At 37.5% G+C, this 20221-nt stretch overlaps 1 protein-coding gene across 27 annotated transcripts in view; it reads right to left on the reverse strand.

Annotated features, from left to right (window-relative positions):
* The window catches only part of LOC121501618 (titin-like), a 281158-nt gene that overhangs the window by 129532 nt on the left and 131405 nt on the right, over positions 1-20221 (reverse strand). The window contains exons 146-174 of one of the 27 annotated variants that reach the window (XM_041773855.1): positions 19926-20009; positions 18774-18848; positions 18539-18622; positions 17911-17985; positions 17182-17274; positions 16548-16625; positions 15548-15616; positions 15173-15256; positions 14731-15036; positions 13789-13869; positions 6727-6810; positions 6337-6420; positions 6146-6229; positions 5955-6038; positions 5759-5842; positions 5556-5639; positions 5274-5360; positions 3251-3334; positions 3059-3142; positions 2868-2951; positions 2672-2755; positions 2477-2560; positions 2261-2344; positions 2041-2124; positions 1822-1905; positions 1613-1690; positions 1120-1203; positions 351-440; positions 2-79 (exon numbers count right to left, since the gene is read on the reverse strand). The exons of 2 other annotated variants lie outside the window; for them this stretch is intronic. In XM_041773855.1, coding sequence (XP_041629789.1) covers positions 2-79; positions 351-440; positions 1120-1203; positions 1613-1690; positions 1822-1905; positions 2041-2124; positions 2261-2344; positions 2477-2560; positions 2672-2755; positions 2868-2951; positions 3059-3142; positions 3251-3334; positions 5274-5360; positions 5556-5639; positions 5759-5842; positions 5955-6038; positions 6146-6229; positions 6337-6420; positions 6727-6810; positions 13789-13869; positions 14731-15036; positions 15173-15256; positions 15548-15616; positions 16548-16625; positions 17182-17274; positions 17911-17985; positions 18539-18622; positions 18774-18848; positions 19926-20009 — 2622 coding nt within the window. Of the gene's footprint in view, position 1; positions 80-350; positions 441-1119; positions 1204-1612; positions 1691-1821; positions 1906-2040; positions 2125-2260; positions 2345-2476; positions 2561-2671; positions 2756-2867; positions 2952-3058; positions 3143-3250; positions 3335-3470; positions 3555-5273; positions 5361-5555; positions 5640-5758; positions 5843-5954; positions 6039-6145; positions 6230-6336; positions 6421-6726; positions 6811-13788; positions 13870-14730; positions 15037-15172; positions 15257-15547; positions 15617-16547; positions 16626-17181; positions 17275-17910; positions 17986-18538; positions 18623-18773; positions 18849-19925; positions 20010-20221 lie in introns of all 27 variants that reach the window. 24 more of the 27 variants (XM_041773856.1, XM_041773858.1, XM_041773857.1 and 21 more) reach the window with 24 other exon arrangements.

Consider the following 20221-nt stretch of genomic DNA (forward strand, 5'->3'; position numbering starts at 1 on the left):
CCTTTAGGAGGTGGAGCTTCTGGCTTCTTGATAACAGGAACTTTCTTCTCTGGAACAATCTTCTTGGGTTCTTCAGGCACTTGAAAGATAGGAATTTCTTTCAGTCAAATGATTACAATGAAAAGCTTTGACACTAATGAACGAAAAGAGAAGATCACACCCATTCCTTTGGTAGGCACACTGGAAAATTCCACAGCTTTGTGTGTGCAAATGACTTCTGTTCTTGCCAGTGAAGTCAAATTTCAAGTAAGAGGATAGAAGACTAACATTTTTACCTTAAAGAAGATCTCTAATACTTATAAAAGTCAAATGATGTATTTTCCCGTGTAGTACAGGATCCCGCCATGTACCTGCTGGTGGTGGGGCTTCTGGCTCCTCCTCCTCTGCGACAGGAACTGGCTCTTCCTCTTCAGGAGCAATTTCCTCAGGTTCTTCATATACTTTAAAAATATAGTTAATTTTAATTCCATGTATCGAACAATATTTGGAGATGCACAAAACACTGAACATAAAAACGAGTAACCTTGACTTCCTCCCTTGTTTTAATTAATACCTTCTCTTATTTTTGTGAAGATGAAATCTACCTTATTCGCGTGGACTTCTGTTTCTATTGATTTGAATGCTTAGAAAGCCTTTTTGGTGTTTAATGTCATTTACAGTCACTAGTCCTGCCCTACTTTTTGTGTGCATTAGAGAAACTTTAATATAGCTTATGATGTGTAGATGTCGCTGATTGAGAACCCAAATCAGCACTAATTAAGAATGTTTAAGACAAGTAATTACAGGATAGAAAGTGACCAAGAGACACTGAATAAGAAAAAAAGAGGAACAAGGCTTAAATTAGCAATTGTCATGAGTGGCAAGCTCGTTAATGGTCTTTTTTTTTTTTTTTTTTTTTTTTTTTTTTTTTTTTTTTTTTTTTTTTTTTTTTTTTTTTTTTATGATAGTCACAGAGAGAGAGAGAGGCAGAGACACAGGCAGAGGGAGAAGCAGGCTCCATGCACCGGGAGCCCGATGTGGGATTCGATCCCAGGTCTCCAGGATCGCGCCCTGGGCCAAAGGCAGGCGCCGAACCGCTGCGCCACCCAGGGATCCCCTCGTTAATGGTCTTATGTGTACCTTCTGGAGGAGGAGATTCTGCTTTCTCAGGGACAGGAATGGCTGGTTCCTCTTCAAAGACAGGTTTCTTTGGCACCTCTGGCACTTTAAAGATATTAGTTAGTTTTACTTCTGGGTAGTAGAGAAGGACATGAAATTTATACCACCTCTAGTTCACATCTAGGTCAAATAACCCAGAGATAAATCCAAGAATAAAATTCACAAGGCCAGTAATCTGTTCTGAGACCCACCCAGCAGGGAGGGAAATGTGGCCTACGAAGATTAACGGAACCTTGTTAGTCCACTTTTTGATGCTCATAATAGATGCATCAGTTTCTTGTTTATCTTTAAACCAATGATGTTATTTAAAAACATGTAAACCCTAAAAATCAAGAACGGCAGGTTTGTGATTGTGAATAAAAGAGGTTTGACAAACAACAGGGTTTCCTATAATGAGTAACTTTTGAAACCAAGGGGGAGTGCTTTCCCGAAGAATCTCATTAGCGACACATACCTTTAGGTGGCGGGACTTCGGGCTTCTTGGGCACCGTTACTTTCTTCTCTGCAACAACTTCTTTTGGAACTTCAGGCACTTTAAAGATATTAGTAGTTGAACATTATGAAGAGCCGCTAGTAAACATTCATCACATCTACATAGAACAAAATACTTTTTTAAGAGTTAGAGACTTTATCTTCCATCACACAGTAGTCAGCTGTATGTACCTTTAGCAGGTGGGACTTCTTCTTTTTTGGGAACCACTGGAGGCACCTTCTTTTCAGGGACAACTTCCTTGGGTACCTCAGGCACTTTAAAAGATAATGAGTTGTTCTTAGCTCATATTTTCCATGACATGAAAATCATTAGGTATAGCCGTGGAACCCCACCAACACTTTAAATAAAGACACATTTTTCTGTAGGAGGTTAGTGGCGGTGGGAGATACCTTTCACTGGTGGTGGTTCAGGCTTTTTGGCAACAATAGCAGGTGGTTTCTTTTCTGGGACAGGTTTCTTGGGTGGCACCGCCACTAAAGATATTAAAATTTATTTTTTTAGAATCCGTGAAGATGAATGAAAAATAAGACAAAAGTTCAAAACGTCCAGAATTTTCAGGGCAAGAGGGGAGGAACGTTTCCTAAGGTGACCTAGCTACTGGCCAAGTACCTTTCGGAGGAGGAGCAGGCTCTGGCTCTTCCACAGCTTCGGCGGGGGGCTCTTCCCAGGCAACTTCTTCAGGCTCCTCATGCACTTAAAAGAGACAAGCTCATTTTAATGCTAGAGTTGCCTAAAGTATTGGACATATCTTACAAAAAGATTTTTACAGCACTAAGTAGAGAGTTCTCTTTTAAAACAAAATGGTTTTGTGAGTTTGATTATTACCTGCAGGGGGAGGACTTTCTGGTTTGGGAGGAATCACTTCAGGCACCTTCTTTTCTGGAACAGCTGCCTTGGGCACCTCCGGCACTTTAGAGATATTAGTAATGTCATGGTTAGAGGGAGGGGAGGCAAAGGGACAGTATCAAACCCAGTGATGGTGGTGGGGGTGAGGGTGAGGGCCGGGGTGGGGGTGGCTACCTTTGGCTGGTGGGACTTCAGGCTTTTTGGGAGGCGCCGCAGGCACTTTCTTTTCAGGGACAACTTCTTTGGGAGCCTCGGGCACTTGAAAGATATTAGTAAAATTACATTTAGGAATCATGAAGACCCCTGGAACAAGACATTTTCAAGAGCAGAAGAATTATGCTTTTTTAAGCCTAACATTGGTGACAAGTACCTGTAACAGGTGGGACTTCTGGCTTTTTAGGAGGTGGCACACGCACTTTCTTTTCAGGGACAACTTCTTTGGGAGCCTCAGGCACTTAAAAGATATTAGTAAAATTACATTTAGGGATTACGAAAACTCCTGGAACAAGACATTTTCAAGAGCCGAGTTATCTTTTTCAGCCTAAGGTCGGTGACAAGTACCTGTAACAGGTGGGACTTCTGGCTTTTTAGGAGGTGCCACATGCACTTTCTTTTCAGGGACAACTTCCTTGGGAGCCTCGGGCACTTAAAAGATATTAGTAAAATTACATTTAGGAATTACGAAGACCCCCTGGAACAAGACATTTTCAAGAGCCAAGTTATCTTTTTCAGCCTAAGGTTGGTGACAAGTACCTGTAACAGGTGGAACTTCTGGCTTTTTAGGAGGCGGCACACGCACTTTCTTTTCAGGGACAACTTCTTCGGGAGCCTCAGGCACTTAAAAGATATTAGTAAAATTATACTTAGGAATTACGAAGACCCCTGGAAAAGATATTTTCTTTTCTTTTTTTTTTTTAACAAGATATTTTCAGGAGCAGAGATATCTTTTCAGCCTAAGGTCGGTGACAAGTACCTGTAACAGGTGGAACTTCTGGCTTTTTAGGAGGTGGCACACGCACTTTCTTTTCAGGGACAACTTCTTCGGGAGCCTCAGGCACTTAGAAGATATTAGTAAAATTACACTTAGGGGTTATGAGACTTCTAGAACAAAACATTTTTAAGTGCAGAAGGGTTATATTCCTAAATCGAAGGTGAGTGACAAGTACCTGTAACAGGTGGGACTTCAGGCTCTTTAGGAAGCACCACAGGCACTTCCATTTCAGGGACAACTTCTTTGGGAGCCTCGGGCACTTAAAAGATATTAGTGAAGTTACACTTAAGGGTTACGAGATGACTAGAACAGAACATTTTCAAGCACAGAAGGGTTATATCTTAAGTCTATGTTGAGTGACAAGTACCTGTAACAGGTGGGACTTCCAGCTTTTTAGGAGGTGGCACACGCACTTTCTTTTCAGGGACAACTTCTTTGGGAGCCTCGGGCACTTAGAAGATATTAGTAAAATTACACTTAAGGGTTATGAGACTCTTAGAACAAAACATTTTCAAACACAGAAGGGTTATATCTTCTTAAGTCTAAGGTGAGTGACAAGTACCTGTAACAGGTGGGACTTTGGGCTTTTTAGGAGGTGCCACAGACACTTTCTTTTCAGGGACAGCTTCTTTGGGAGCTTCAGGCACTTAAAAGATATTAGTAAAATTACACTTAGGAGTTATGAAGACCACTGGAACAAGACATTTTCAAGAGCAGAAGTTGTGTCTTTTTAAACTGAAGGTGAGTGACAAATACCTGTAACAGGTGGGACTTCCGGCTTTTTAGGAGGTGGCACACGCACTTTCTTTTCAGGGACAACTTCTTTGGGAGCTTCGGGCACTTAGAAGATATTAGTAGAATTACACTTAAGGGTTACGAGACTGCTAGAACGAAATGTTTTTAAGCGCAGAAGGCTTGTATCTTCTTAAGTCTATGGTGAGAGACAAGTACCTGTAACAGGTGGGGCTTCAGGCTTTTTAGGAGGTGCCACTGCTGCTTTCTTTTCAGGGACAATTTCTTGAGGAACTTCAGGCACTTAAAAGATATTAGTAGTTTTACATTTAGATTAATGGGGTCAGTGGACTAAAACTATTTCCAAGAGCAGAACTGGTATTTCTTCTTTCGATAAGGACTTGAGTGAATAATACCTGAAATTGGTTGGGCTTCTGGTGTTTTGGGTGGTGCCCTGGGAAATTTCTTTTCTGGGACAACTTCTTGAGCAACTTCAGGTACTTGAAAGATATTAGTAGTTTTAAAGTTAAGTTAATGAAGAGCAATGGGCTAAAATTATTCTGAAGAAAAGAAGATATTTCTTCAAACTGAGGTCAGGGCTAACATGTACCTGTAACAGGAGGAGCATCTGGTTTTTTGGGTGGTGCCTTGGGAATGATCTCTTCGGGGACAGCTTCTTGAGGAACTTCAGGCACTTGAAAGATATTAGTATTTTTAGAGTTTATGAGTGGCGAAGGTACATATTACAACGATGGTGAAGAGTACAAGATGATATTCTTTTCTTCTTAATAGGACAGTGTGAATAAATACCTTTAGCAGGTGGGACTTCTGGCTTTTTGGGCACAACCACAGACATTTTCTTTTCGGGGACAACTTCTTTAGGAGCTTCAAGAACTTTGAAGATATTAGTATCTTTTAGTTAGAGATTATAAAGGGGTTTTATTGCCAACACATTTACCCAAGCAAATGCAATTTATGAGACTGGTGGACACTCCTGTGACACTTCTCCCAGCCCCCTGAAATAGGTGACCAACAACACAGAAGGATAAATACCTTTAGCAGGTGGAGCTTCTGGCTTTTTGGGAGGAGCCACCGGTACTCTCTTCTCAGGGATGACTTCCTTGGGTGGTTCCTCAGGCACTTCAAAGATATTGGTAATTTGTGTTTAGAAACGGTGGAAAAAAATTGGTGACTATAACGTAATTATGCACTAAGATACTGTGGTTAACTTCTGACTTTCTTTAGAATTCTATCACGCTTATATGGTCTTATTTATATACATAATTTTCTAGCTAAAATAAGTTTTTGCCCTAGGATGTAGGACACGGACATTACCTGCAGGGGGAGGACTTTCCGGTTTGGGAGGAATCACTTTAGGCACCTTCTTTTCTGGAACAGCTGCCTTGGGCACCTCCGGCACTTTAGAGATATTAGTAATGTCATGGTTAGACGGAGGGGAGGCAAAGGGACAGTATCAAACCCGGTGACGGTGGTGGGGGTGAGGGTGAGGGTCGGGGTGAGGGGTGGGGGGGCACTACCTTTGGCTGGTGGGACTTCAGGCTTTTTGGGAGGCGCCGCAGGCACTTTCTTTTCAGGGACAACTTCTTTGGGAGCCTCGGGCACTTGAAAGATATTAGTAAAATTACATTTAGGAAATATGAAGATCCCTGGAACAAGATATTTTCAAGAGCAGAAGAATTATGCTTTTTTAAGCCTAACATTGGTGACAAGTACCTGTAACAGGTGGGACTTCTGGCTTTTTAGGAGGTGGCACACGCACTTTCTTTTCAGGGACAACTTCTTTGGGAGCCTCGGGCACTTAAAAGATATTAGTAAAATTACATTTAGGAAATATGAAGATCCCTGGAACAAGATATTTTTAAGAGCCGAGTTATCTTTTTCAGCCTAAGGTCGGTGACAAGTACCTGTAACAGGTGGGACTTCTGGCTTTTTAGGAGGCGGCACATGCACTTCCTTTTCAGGGACAACTTCTTCGGGAGCCTCGGGCACTTAAAAGATATTAGTAAAATTACATTTAGGAAATATGAAGATCCCTGGAACAAGACATTTTCAAGAGCCGAGTTATCTTTTTCAGCCTCAGGTCGGTGACAAGTACCTGTAACAGGTGGGACTTCTGGCTTTTTAGGAGGCGGCACACGCACTTTCTTTTCAGGGACAACTTCTTTGGGAGCCTCGGGCACTTAAAAGATATTAGTAAAATTATACTTAGGGGTTTTGGAGACAAGTGAAACAAAATATTTTCAAGCACAGAAGGGTTATGTCTTCTTAAGTCTATGGTGAGTGACAAGTACCTGTAACAGGTGGGACTTCTGGCCTTTTAGGAGGTGCCACAGGCACTTTCTTTTCAGGGACAACTTCTTCAGGAGCCTCGGGCACTTAAAAGATATTAGTAAATTATACTTAGGGGTTATTAGACGCCTAGAACAAAATATTTTCAAGAGCAGGAGAGTTCTGTCTTTTTCAGCCTAAGGTCGGTGACAAGTACCTGTAACAGGTGGGACTTCTGGCTTTTTAGGAGGCGCCACAAGCACTTTCTTTTCAGGGACAACTTCTTTGGGAGCCTCGGGCACTTAAAAGATATTAGTAAAATTACAATTAAAAATGGTGAGGCCACTAGTGCAAAATATTTTCAAGAGCAGAAGAGTTATATCTTCTTAAACCTAAGGCTAGTGACAAATACCTGTAACAGGTGGGACTTCTGGCTTTTTACGAGGCGCCACAAGCACTTTCTTTTCAGGGATAACCTCTCTGGGAGCTTCGGGCACTTTGAAGATATTAGTAAATTTGCTTTTGAGTCACAAGGATCAACACAGACAAGAACTGCATTTATACATCAAAAGAACTTTCAAGTCTAGCCTGGTGGTCCTTCCTATTGCCCTCCTACCCCACCTTAAGGAAAGGGTGGTCCAGAATGTACCTTTGGCAGGTACGACTTCAGGCTTTTGGGGAGGAGGCACTTTCTTTTGTGGGACAACTTCTCTGGGCGCTTCTGGCACTTTAAAGATATTAATATTTTTACATTGAGAAGTTATAAGACTCCAAACACACAGGAAGCACATTCATACCAGCAAAGACATTTCCCCAAATCGCTAAGCTTCCAAGAACATATACCTTCATCAGGAACAACTTCAGCCTTTTTGTGACGAATCACATATGTTTTCTTTTCAGAGACAATTTCTTGGGGAGCTCCGGGCACTTTAAGAAATTAGTAATTTAACATTTAGTGTCATGGAGATCACGAGGCACAGCAAAAATTTTTCAAGACAACAAGAGCTATCTCTTCTTTAGCTTGAGGGCATGGCCACTTGTACCTTCAATCGAAGGAGGTTCTCTTTTTTTGGAAGGAACTCTCTTGGCAGGAAAAACTTCTTGAGGAGCTTCAGGCACTTTAAAGATATTAGTATTTCACATTTAAGATTTAAAATGATTAGTGAAACCAGTAACCACAAAAAGTTAGCCGTAGTTTTCTAGAAGTCTCTTTTCTTCCTGTCTATTCTCGCCTTGCTCCGCCAATCAACTAAGTCTTAGGGGTTAGTAGGATCCTCAAGAAGAAGGGCTCACCCTCTGCCAGCACCTGGCTTAGTTCCTGTGACACCGTAGACCCTCCCTACTAAGTATTGGTTGAATGAGTACTTTAATAGAGGGGGTTTCTGCCTTCATAGGAACACCCACAAATATTTTCTCTTGAGAGGTTAACTTCTTGTGCAGCTTCAGGTGCTTTAAAGATATTAGTATGCTTACATTTAGGTGTTACGAAGAACATTAGTAAAGCATAGTTCTTAAGATCACAGGACGTATCATTTCTTCTTCAGTCTCTGTTCACAGGTATCGACATACCTTCTATAGGCAGAGGTTCTGGTTCTTTAGGAACATCCTCAGATACTTGCACTTCAGGAGCAAATTCTTTCACAGCTTCTGGTGCTTTGAAGATATTAGTATCATGCTTAGAGGTTAAGGCATCAGTGAAGACGTTAGTTATTAATTAAACCACAATGGTATTTCTGGCTACAAGAGTGCTTCTTCTAAAAAACTGGATGATGTATAAAGTTTGGAAGAAGGGAATCAAGTCTTAATTTTCTGTGTTTGTGGTTCCCCAGCTCCCTAGCATCACACACAAAATTGGCATTGATTAAACAAATGAAGGCAGGAAGGATAGAACGAATGATACCTTTACTGGAAGGTGTTTCAATCTCAGGGGAAGCAGCCATGGGGGTTTTCTTTACAGGGACAGTTTCTTGAGGTGATTCAGGCACTTTAAAGATAGTAAATGCACTGTACTTCAGGGTGATGAAGCGTTTTAGTCCTAACTCCGCCTACAGGAACGCCCCAGAATGGGAGACCTCCCTGTTCCTTATAGCTGATTCTTTAGGAACAGATGAGTGCTTGATTATCAGGAGCTATTTTCTTGGTCAACTCAGGTACTATCAATATTAGTAATTTTATTCCTTGGAATGGTAGGTATATAGAAAATTAGATCATGGAAAACTAGCTTCAAGTGAAAAAAATCGATTTTTTATAATTAATGATGTACTTTTAGCTATTAATTTGAGGAGAATAAAACAGCTTCTTTCTCATCTGGATAGGCTTCATTTTGTACCCTTGCCTTAGGCACTTTAGAAAGGGATTTGTTTTTCAAGTATTAGAGGAGAATGACCCAAAGATTCTAGACTGAAAAAATCATGTCAGTGTTTGGATATTCTTTCTTTCTTTATTTTTTTGGATATTCTTTAAATCACAGAATATTATGGATATCATAAAGAAATTATTATTCTGGGTGTTTTAAAACTTTCTCTTCTTTTGATTTATCTAAAAATATTCAAAGTGGACAATAAAAGGTGATGAGAAGGAATAATTAAGTACTCAGCACAGAATTCCAACTTTAACTAGTTTTAACTGCCTTAGTTTTAGAAGGCTCTCAGGTGGAGACCATAGCACAAAAAAAAACTGCTCAAAGTTGAATTTAATCTCTTATTGTCTTTATGTCATGTTTTTCTGAGAATATTTCTATATTTAAGTCCTATGGGAAAATAATGATTTCAAATGTATATGCTTGTGCTTAGTAGTATGTTTATTTTCATGGAAAAGCAATTCTAATAGGCAGTTATATTATCTCTTGAAATTTCAACCCCAGGGAGCATTGAATTACCAATTTACAGTCTGCAGCCAAGCACCTCTGCCATTTGATGGTACTGATTTCTGCCTTAAATGGGAATGAAACCAATCCAATCGAGTTTCAGGGATATAAATGTTATAAGTGGTCTTGTGTACATTTTTTTTTCTAGCTATTTTTTCTTCTTTCTTTGGAAACAGTAATAGCTATTTCTTATTGAAGAATCAATCCATCTGGGTCACAGCTACACATTATGTATCTTCATGTAATCCTTGGAGGCCTCACAGATAAAGTTTATAGCCTAAGCATCTTCCATTTAAATAAGTTGAAAATTTTTTTCCCTCTATTTTCTTTTGAATAACTCATGGGAACATGTATATACCCAGCTGAGCTTCTGCTTTGGGGGACTCACTTCTTTGGAATGACTTCCTTAGTAGCAACTGGGGCTTTCAAGATATTAGTATATTTACATATGTTAAGGACAACTACATTCCTGAGATATGGAAGCTGGCTTTCTTCTGGCTTGTACCTTTGGGTGGTGGTAGCGTTCTTCTTTTAGCAACGGGAGCTTGCCGCTCTGGAAGACCTTCCGTGGAGACTTCCAACTCTTTAAAGATATTAGTATTTTTTAGTTGAGAAAAGGCAAAGACATGAAGACACAAGATACATAAAAAGTTAGGTATATTAACAGGTATTGTAGCTTTAAATTAGAAATTTAATTTTTGTTCTAATTGTTTATCCTTGTACATTGTATGAGTGGCACTTGTTTTGGAGGGGGAGGCAAGCATAGAAAGTTTCTTGTCTTGGGTACATTGGGGGCCTTCAAGATATTAGTATTTTAGTGTTAGAGGTTCTGAGAACCTACACAAAACACAATGTATTTAGCAGACCAAAGAAGAAAGATTTTCTTTGGATTTTCATAACTAAGAATTATACCTTCAGTTGGAGGGTGCTCTGGAATTTGGGGAACAGCTTCAGGTAACTCCACTTCTGGAAAAACTTCTCTGGTTGTATCAGGCTCTTTAAAGATATTAGTAAGTTTACACTTAGAGGTTGTAAAAACAGTAAATTATATAACACGCAATTTTTGAGTCTTGAATCCAAAGATGTTCATCTAGGTTTGATGTTGTTGAAATGTACCTTTGGTTGCTGGTGTTTCTCTCTTTTTAGGAATGGTCACATATATTTTGTCCTCTGGAACGACTTTCTTGGATGGCTCAGGTGCTTAAAAGATATGAGTATAATTATATTTATAAACAGCGAAGGAAAAGATAGAGCTTTTAAAAGAGCTAAAAATAAATTTTCTTCAGACTAGATCATAGGTGTTATATACCTTTTGCTATTTTGACTTTTGTCTTTTGAGGATGAGTCACAAGAACTTTTTCTTCTGAGGTAGATTCTTCATATACTTCATAAACTTTAAAGATATTAGTATGTATACAAGTGAGGGCATTTCAAGGCAGTGGAAAAGAGTATTAAGAAAACATAATACATAATACACATTCATCACCCAGATTACCTGTAGTAATAGACACAAACTAGTGACAATAACACATTGGCTAAGAGAAAGCGTCATTCCCAGGTCTATCATAAGAACTCCCAATTATGATAATAATAAAATTGAGGAATTCACTAACAAGGGACTATATAATTCTTCTACTTTGTCTGCAGAAAGTTACTGGCAAAATTGTCCTTTGCTCTTAGTTTTGTTCATAAAGAACAGGGTTGATACTGAGTTGCACATTGAGAATTCTCCTACATTTGATCTACTGGAAATTCATGTAAGTCCTTCCCTTTTCCAGGAACCTAATTGGCCATAATTTCAAACCATATCTGGTTTATGGCTGTGTAGTTTAACAACCACTTAGGGAATGGAAGCAGAAAAAAGAAAAATAGTTAAATCTTTGAAAATAAGGCAAATGAAGAAAATAAAGATTTCCTTGGCTTTTAGAAAGGAAGACTGGCTGATGACAATAACCAAACTAAAACATGGAAAGGATACTTAATGGAGGAAGTCATCACATATTTTTATCCTAGCCTACTATTACAGACAAAAAATAAATAAATAGATAATGGGCTTACACAGGGAATTTTTTAGGTTAAAATAAATGGAAGAAAATCTTGACTACTGTCATTTTTACTATTCAGATTATTGAATATTCAGAATATTTTATTATTCAGATTATTTTGTTCTTCAAATTATTTAATCATAATTTTACATACAAACAAATAAAAAATGATTTGAGAATTCTTTTGATGCTGTAATGGCCTTATAAATCTATGGTCATTTGAGCAACATTGCCAAATGTTTCCAATGATGGCTGTGAAGAGTAAAAAAATAAGGGGGCATTTTGATTCTATAAAATCCAATTAAAACATTATGATGAAGTTAAAGTTACTTCAAGGCCTAAGAAAAGAAGTTGCTTCAAAGCAGAAGATATTTGCATACAGAACAGGTTAACAAGACAAGACAATGACAAATTCAATAAGCCAAATGATTTTTCTAAAATTAGACAATGTTATAAGTACAAGGCTATTTATTTTTTAAAATGGTGAGGAGACATACCTTGTTTAAGGCAAAGAACCATTCAAATAATTTAATTTTAGCCAAATATTTTTTGGCATGTTGGGCTTTTATAAGATATTAGTATATTTATTTTTAAAAGCTATGAAGACAAACACAAACACAAATGGAACCAAAAAGCACCACCAATTTTTCCACACTCACTGTACATCGCTGTGTCTTCAGAAAGAGCTTTAGATGATCTTTCTTCTTGAATACCTTTCTTAAGCACCTCAGGAACTTTAAAGATATTAGTATATTAATTGTTATAAATAACAAATATACTAAGAATATACAGCAAAATAAAAGAATTTAACATCATACACATTGACTTTAAACCACGGATAACTAAACAAAGAGTCATTTTGTGTCATGATTAGTATCAGTGTATACCTTTAGCTGGTGGAACTTCAGGCTTTTTAGGAAGAGCTTCACGAATCTTTTCTTCTGGAACAATTTTCTTGGGTACTTCAGGTGCTTTAAAGATATTTGTTTATTTTATTTTTAAAAATATCATAATTGGGTATAAAGCATCAGGACAAAAAGAGGATCTAACAAGAAGAATGCCAAGAATTCCAAAATCATAAGCCAGCTAAACACAGTCAATGCATCTCTCTAGATTGCCTTGTTGATGAGTTCTTGATCTGTCATATTAAAAATACTTTGTCTTTGGAGTAAAGCATCATTTTCTATTGTCATTTGGAATGTTTATTTGTTTTCAGAGCTCCTTGACAATAGCTTCCAAAAAAGAAAAGAAGTTGAGGGTCAATAATGTTTAATTATTGCTTAAGAAGAGGATCAACAAAAACAGTAACACCTTTAGGCTGATGCCTTTGTTTCTGGAGGGTCTTCACAAAAGAGAGGATTATGTTATAGAACATAAACTGAAGTTTGCATAATTCAGCTATATTGTGGCATTGAGAGGAGAATGATCTCTCTCTCTCTCTCTCTCTCTCTCTCTGTTTCATAGTAAGTGTATAAAAGAGGGGTTTATGATAGTGGCGAATCACCAAAGGCAGGTACCTTTAGCTGGTGGAAATGTGGGCTCTTCAGGAACACGTACTTTTTCTTCTACCACAATTTTCTTGGGCGCTTCAGGTACTTTAAAGATAGTAGTGATAATTTCTTTTACTTTTAAACATTCATAAAGGTTTGCAACAAGCACAACATAAATGTAAACACAACACATGACATAGTCACAAAATAAAACAGAGTTATCACTTTATCAGACATATTACAATATTAAAATGAGTTAAATTGTGATAACAAACATGACAGAAATCCAGAAAAACTTCCCGTGTTAGAATCGTAAGAGTTTGACAAGAAAAATTAACAAGACATCTTCAGCTGGTGATACTTCTGCTTGTTTTGGTGGAATGGTTGATACGTTCTCTTCAGTGATAATGTTTTTAAATGATTCAAGCACTTTAAAGATGTAAGTACATACTATTTATTAGATGTTTTTTATTTCTATTGGAAAATTCAAGAGGTTCCCAAAAATGTACAAAGCAGGAATACATAGTCATGGTATGTATTATTACTAAATGATTAAAATGAATAAAATAGGAAAACATGGATTTATCAATAAGCATATTAGTGAATATCCAATATCGAATAGTACCAAAGAAGGAAACCTAGGTGCACTATTTTGTCAATAAAGATACTTGCTTTGGGTATTTTAGATATAACTACAGTGACTTTCTATTTTGGTAGAACTTCCTTTGGCCCCTCAACCTTTTTAAAGATATTAGTTTGTTTAGAAATTCCAAAAAACACAAGACACAGAAGAAAAACATCAAGAATGCGAACTCGTAATATAATCAAGGTGCTTCTGTACATACAATAAGGTAAGTAGGTTTTCACCAATGAAATACCTTTAGCTGGTGGCTCTTTTCGAGGAACAACTTTAGTGGGTGGTTTTTTTGGAGGGATGACTTTCTCAGATATTTCAGGCCCTTCAAAGATATTAGTATTTCGATTTAGAATGACTTCTTTAGGTAATTGGGAGCACTACTAATAAAGTTAGTCCAGTGAGGGCTCATAAATGCTTTACCTAATTACATTTTTTGAATTCACATCACACTTCCAAGACAGACATGATTTCGCTAAATTTCATCTATATTGTAGACTTACTATGAATAAAAAGCACACATGCACACACAAATTCCTTCATATTACACACATATTAATTTGTGCAAGATTTGGAATGGTACCGAAGAGAATTTATTTGTATCATGGTTTATCCTCAAAAAAAACAAAAAAAACAAAAAAAAAACTAGAATGCAAGTGGTGTTACCAATGCTTCATTTGCTTCCTTACTGTTATTTTGCTAATGAAAATGTCAGAAAGTGGCGGAAGCTTTCGGTAAGCAATGATCAGTTTGTGAACAGCTGGCTCATGTTAACAAAGCAATGGCTGTTTTGCCTGAACATGTAAACTCCTCAGTTAACTGAGGAGCTTCTATGTCACTCAACTGACTACACTGGCCAGATATTTTGGCACCCATAACAATCCTGTAACAATCCTTCCTAGCTGGCTTCAAAAAAGAGTCCACAAATTCACACAGTGAGCTCCTTAGATAAGTAGATATCAAATACTATTATCTTGTCTGCTAAAATTATATGCTGTATGGTTAATCTCTACTCCACATTAATCTATGCATCAAATAGTTGCAGCTCATGCTTAAAGCATGCCATAATTTGAACTTGGAAAGTAAGTGGGTTTCTAGTATTCCAAACTGGACATGAAATGCACTTTAAAAAAGTGAGTTAGAGCAGAGTATAACAATTTGCAATAGCAACAGAATTCCCCTATACCTTTAGGTGGAGCTTTGGGTTTTTCATATACTTCCACTTCTTCTGTCTCTAAAAATTCTATTACCCTATGGACCTCTTCAGCTCTGTGTACTTCTTCCATTCTAGGTTTTTCGACTCTGATGAATTCTTCTACTTCATGGAACTCTTCTTCTTCAAAATATTCTTGAACTTCATGGAACTCTTCTTCCTCAAGAACTTCCACTGGTGTTTCCACTACTTCTAATTCTGTTCTTTCTCTTACTACCTCCTCTTTGTGGAAGGCAACTGATACTTTTTCTTCATAGACAGTCCTCCCTGAAAGAGCAGCTATTTTAATAATTTAAAAAAAAAAACAAAAGGAATGAAGATATAAATTCAAAATACAGAATGAAAACAACTGAAAGAAGAAAAGGCTTTCATGCAACAATACATGAAGGTACAGAAAAGGTCTTTTCAAAAATACCTTTAGCTGGGGGAACAGCTTCTTTTTTAGGCACAGGGACTTTCTTTTCTGCGATTTTCTTTTCTGGGACTTTCTTTTCTGGCACTTTAAAGATATAGTTTTAATATTTAGGACTATCAAGAGCAAATTTTTATACACAAAAGACATCAAAACAGTGAAGACACAGTCAAGACAAAACATAAACTTTTTAAAATTTTTAACTTTTTAAAAATTTTTTATTTTTAAGTAAGCTCCATGCCCAACAGGGGGCTTGAACTCATGTCCTATGATCAATAGTCACATGCTCTACTGACTAAGCCAGCCAGGTATCCCAAACATAAATATGTTAATGAAAAAATATTAACAGGAATTTCAGGTTTAAAACAGAATATGTACCTTTGGCTGGAGGTGGCTCTTTTTTCTGAACAGGAACAGGGACTTTTTCCTCGGGAACCTTCTTTGGCACTTTAAAGATATTAGGCATTTCAGTTAGTTAGTTATTTCATGACAATACTAAGTCATGAACATAAATAAAAGTGGCAAAAACATCTTTATACTAATCAAAGCGTAAGAAGTCACTCTACTACTGGACACCAAGTTTACAGATAATAAAGATACTTTCCCGAATCATTTATTTGTGCTAACTAAACCTTAGAAAAAGACACATCTGCAAGAACCTGTGCTGTTCTATTTGTTTTAAATAGCAGGGATTACCAATATTGGGCCTACTTCTACTACTTTTAATTTGATGAGGACTTTTTTGAAGTGATTATCACAGGAGAGTATTTGAGCCTTGACATAGGCATCCTGTTCCGCCGCAGAGTACTATTTTATCTGCTGGGGATGCCTACTGTGATAGCGACAGGGCATAAGCTTATCTGTTAAGAGCACTTCTGAAGCGTTAACCTAATTAGGAAGCAATGGGAAGGAGACATTTTGTAATAACCTTAAATGCTTAGGTCAAATATTAGAAAGGACATGAGGCTCTTTAAAATAGTTATTATCCCAGCATTAGAACAGATGTAACATAGCATACATAATTAAAATAACATGAGAAAACTCTATACAATGAAATAAATTTATGTATGAAATGTGGTGAAGAAGGATCTATTGTTATGTATAGAAGTATAGAGTGATGTACTAATTAACATTTAAAATGAGAAATTTCTGGAGTAATTTATATACACACAGCTATCTATTAACATAATTACCCATTAACATTCCCAAAAAGGCTAAAGATATGAAATGGGTTATGTTTTTTTACTGGTCCGTAATCAATTTCATAAATTTGCTACTTAAATGACTCTAAGAAAACCATCAAAGAAGAAATGTCTGTTTTGTTTTTGTTTTTTAAAGAACGTTAATTGGAATTTAAAGATATTGAGATTTGCTATACCTTTAGCTGGTGGTGCCTCCACTTTTTTAGGAACAGGAGTAGGTACTTCAGGTACTGCTTTCTTAACCACTTCAGGCACTTAAAAAATATCATACGGACATTTTGAAAAATGACATGCAGTGAACCGAACAACATCCATAAATGCAAAAAATAACACAAAACGTTGACTGATTTTTAAAAGATATTAGCAAACTAAGTGGTAATTATACATTTGAGTAGTGTCTCTAAAGGTAGAAGGCTATTACTTCCTCCTCCTGTTAGCAAATGTAGTTATCAGTTATGCAAAAGCTTGTCATAGTCTTCGGGGAAAATAGGCTAAGAATTAGTCTAAAAAGTAAACCACACAGAAATAGATTTCCCCCACTTTAATACTGCATAAAAACTAAAAACAAGGAACCAGGAGAAAGTGTTATAATAGGGTCTGGCTAGAAAAAATTAAAGTGCCAATAATACAAGAATTATAATACAGTAGAAAAGTTGGGGGGCATTTCAGGTACCACTAATTATTGATCTTCAATTTATCATTGATAAGACAAGAGAAAAGTATACTGAGGAATATTATATTTAGACTTATTCTGAGAAAGATCTGGACCACGATAGATTTTAAATTTCCAAGTCCTAAAAGCAGCTGTACCTCTAGGTGGAACAACCTCCTCAAACTCTTCTATGCTAGGTGGTTCTTCAGGGATCTCTTCTTCTGGAATAGGCTCTTCGGGCTCCTCATACACTTTAAAAAGATTATTATTTTGTAGATTAGAATTCTTCTGAATATTAGACTACAAGGATATATCTGAAGAGAGAGGTTGTCATAAACAGGTAATCCGTAGCTTAGCCTTTGCATTGTGTGTGTAAACTCTCTAGACCTTGAAAAAAAATGTACTGAGCCTTCAAAATACTTTAGGTCCTTCCCAGAATTTCAGAATTAGGAAGGACCGTCAGAGAGAATTTAGTTGAAATTATTATTATTCTTTTTAATGGGATTGGATTTGTTTCACTTGGGGTAGATGTCAGATTTTCTGTATCAACTACTCAGGCTTAACTGGAATTTCCTTTGAGCAGATTTATCCCATTATTATCAACTAAGTTATCTGATGAAAAATTCCCCATGGCAAATAGTTTCCTTTCAAAGACTGTCATTAAAATTAAACAGGCAAACAAACAAACAAATTGACTAAGCATGTAAGAAAGGAGAGTCAGTTGATTTCGATTTCCCTGCTTAATTTCTATTAGGTAAATAATGATTTCTTTTAGAGTCTGAATATGTTTATTTTCTGAAGCAAAAGGTGCATTTGCCTCCTTCAATATTAGACAATGATAAGACAATGATGACTTGGAAAATCTATTTTCTTAGCAAGACATCTACCTTCAACCAGTGGAACTTCCTCTTCTTCAGGGAGAATGATTCGTGTTTCTTCCACTTTCTTAGGTACCTCAGGAACTTAAAAGATATTGATCGTTTTAGGCACTTAAAATGCAAGAACCGGCGAAGAGTGCATAAAGACCAAGTTTCCCGTTTTTCAACACAAAGGAGTAAGTATCAAAATACACATGCATAAGATGAAACACTGAGATTTTGCAGAATCAATTAATGAAACAAAAATAAAGAGGTTTGTGATTTAAGACCAAGAGCCCATTTAAAGAGGCAGTCTGCTTCTTACTGCTAGAGTCTCTACTTTTTTTTTTTTTTAGGAAGAGCAAGGGGTACTTCAGGCACTGGCTTCTTAGTTACTTTGGGCTCTTTAAAGATGTATCAGGTTAGTGTTTCTATTTTTTTTAGGAAGTAACATACATAGAGAATCAACGTAAAACACACGAACACAAAGTGGAAAAACTGACACAGCACAAACATGGGTGCGACAGAGTCACAAACGGTGAATGGAAGTGACAGACCGATCACACAAGACAAACGTTTATGTTGAACGTCCTGTGTGGACAGCATCACGGTTCAACATGGGGTACAGCAAACACATCCCCGTTTGGGGGTGATGTACCTTTGGCAGGAGGAGGCACTGCTTTCTTAAGACCAGGAGGAGGCACTTTCTTTTCTGGTTCAGGTTTCTTAAGCACCACAGGCACTTTAAAGATATTATTTTATCATTTAAGTTGCATGAACATGGAGACAACTGACATACAAGTTAGCCTAACAAATGCTGGAAGAGGACGCTTTGACTTTTACAGGTGATAGAAAGAAATGGCAGTGTCTAGTTCACTTGGGAAGAGCAGTACCTGTGGCAGGAGGCGCCTCCTCTTTCTTATGAATGATCACTTTCTTCTCTGGCACTTTCTTCTTAACCTCAGGCACTTTAAAGACATCATTTCATGATAAGAATTTATTGTGAGGGACCAAAAAGAACGAATGCAAGAAGTTCACACACAGAAAGACCACATGCAACAGGTTGGAGACGTGGGGCAGGTCAGAGCCCCATGTTAGGGTGTAGTTTTGGGGAGCGAGGGACCTTCCACCTACTCGAATATCAGAGGACAGAGTCATTTCATCCTCTTAAATTTCCCTAGTGGTTTATTAAATCATCACCTGTAAAGTATTTCTGAAGTCTAGTAAAGGATCGGCTTCACCATTTCACTGATTATATGACTCTTTCGCTCGGTGGAAATGTTATTCTCATTTTAAGTAGTGATGCCATGACCTTTGGCAGAAAATACTGAAGCTTAAGGTCTAAATATACAGCCTTTGACTGGTCTTATGAACTGATCTGGATAATTCACTCCGTGATAGGGCACTTCCACACACCTTACTTTATTCTATCCTCACAATAATATCTGAGCCCTCTAGGACTGATATTAGTCTCCCCATTTTATAGGAGACAAATCTGAGGCTCAGTTGGATAAAAAACTTGCTCAGAATAAGACAGCAGGGAATAAGGCCAAGGCTAAAGTCAAAACCCGCTGGGCTACCACTTATACGTATGTATCAGACCACATAAGCTACTACTGAGCGTTTTGATAAATACTTCCATCTTTTTTTTTTCTTTCCATCCTGGTGTTATAAAAGCACCTCATATAAATTGCAGAAGGATAAAATTTAGGAAAGTTTATTCATGCTGATTTTTTCAGGTATCTTTTTGTGTAGATAATTTAGCTTTGCAGTGTATCTATTTGAAAATTACAAAGTTTACTCAGACTACAGGCAACCAGGTAGAGCTTCTGTGGCGATTTGGGGGACAATACTCCCTTTTATCTTTGTTCTTGAATACTGCTTTGTATCTAAGGAAAAGTGGGGGCCAGTGTTCCTGAACATTTGTAGAAATAAAGACGTAACTGTCTATCTTATACATACAACTTTCCCTAAAGCCGGTTGCACCATAATTTTTCTGGTGAAGCTATGGGTGAAGAGCGTGTATTCACTTTGGGGAGGTATACCTTTGGGGGGTGGAGGTTCCACTTTTTTAGGAGCCGGCGCAGGGACTTTCTTCTGTGGTACAGGTTTCTTTGGCACTTCGGGCACTTAAAAACATTCATTTTAAGACGTTAAAAATCACATGCACAGTATCACATGTCTAACAAAAAGACAAACGAGAAGACCACAAACAATAAAATAGCATTTCACACCATGAAATCTGAACAGACCTTCAAATCATTTACAATGTCAGACACACATGGCAGACACGGTAACAAAGGCACGCACGTCTGGGACGCTTTCCAAGATTTAGACAGTG

Source organism: Vulpes lagopus, chromosome 11 (genome assembly GCF_018345385.1).
Source record: "Vulpes lagopus strain Blue_001 chromosome 11, ASM1834538v1, whole genome shotgun sequence".
NCBI classification, from domain to species: domain Eukaryota; kingdom Metazoa; phylum Chordata; class Mammalia; order Carnivora; family Canidae; genus Vulpes; species Vulpes lagopus.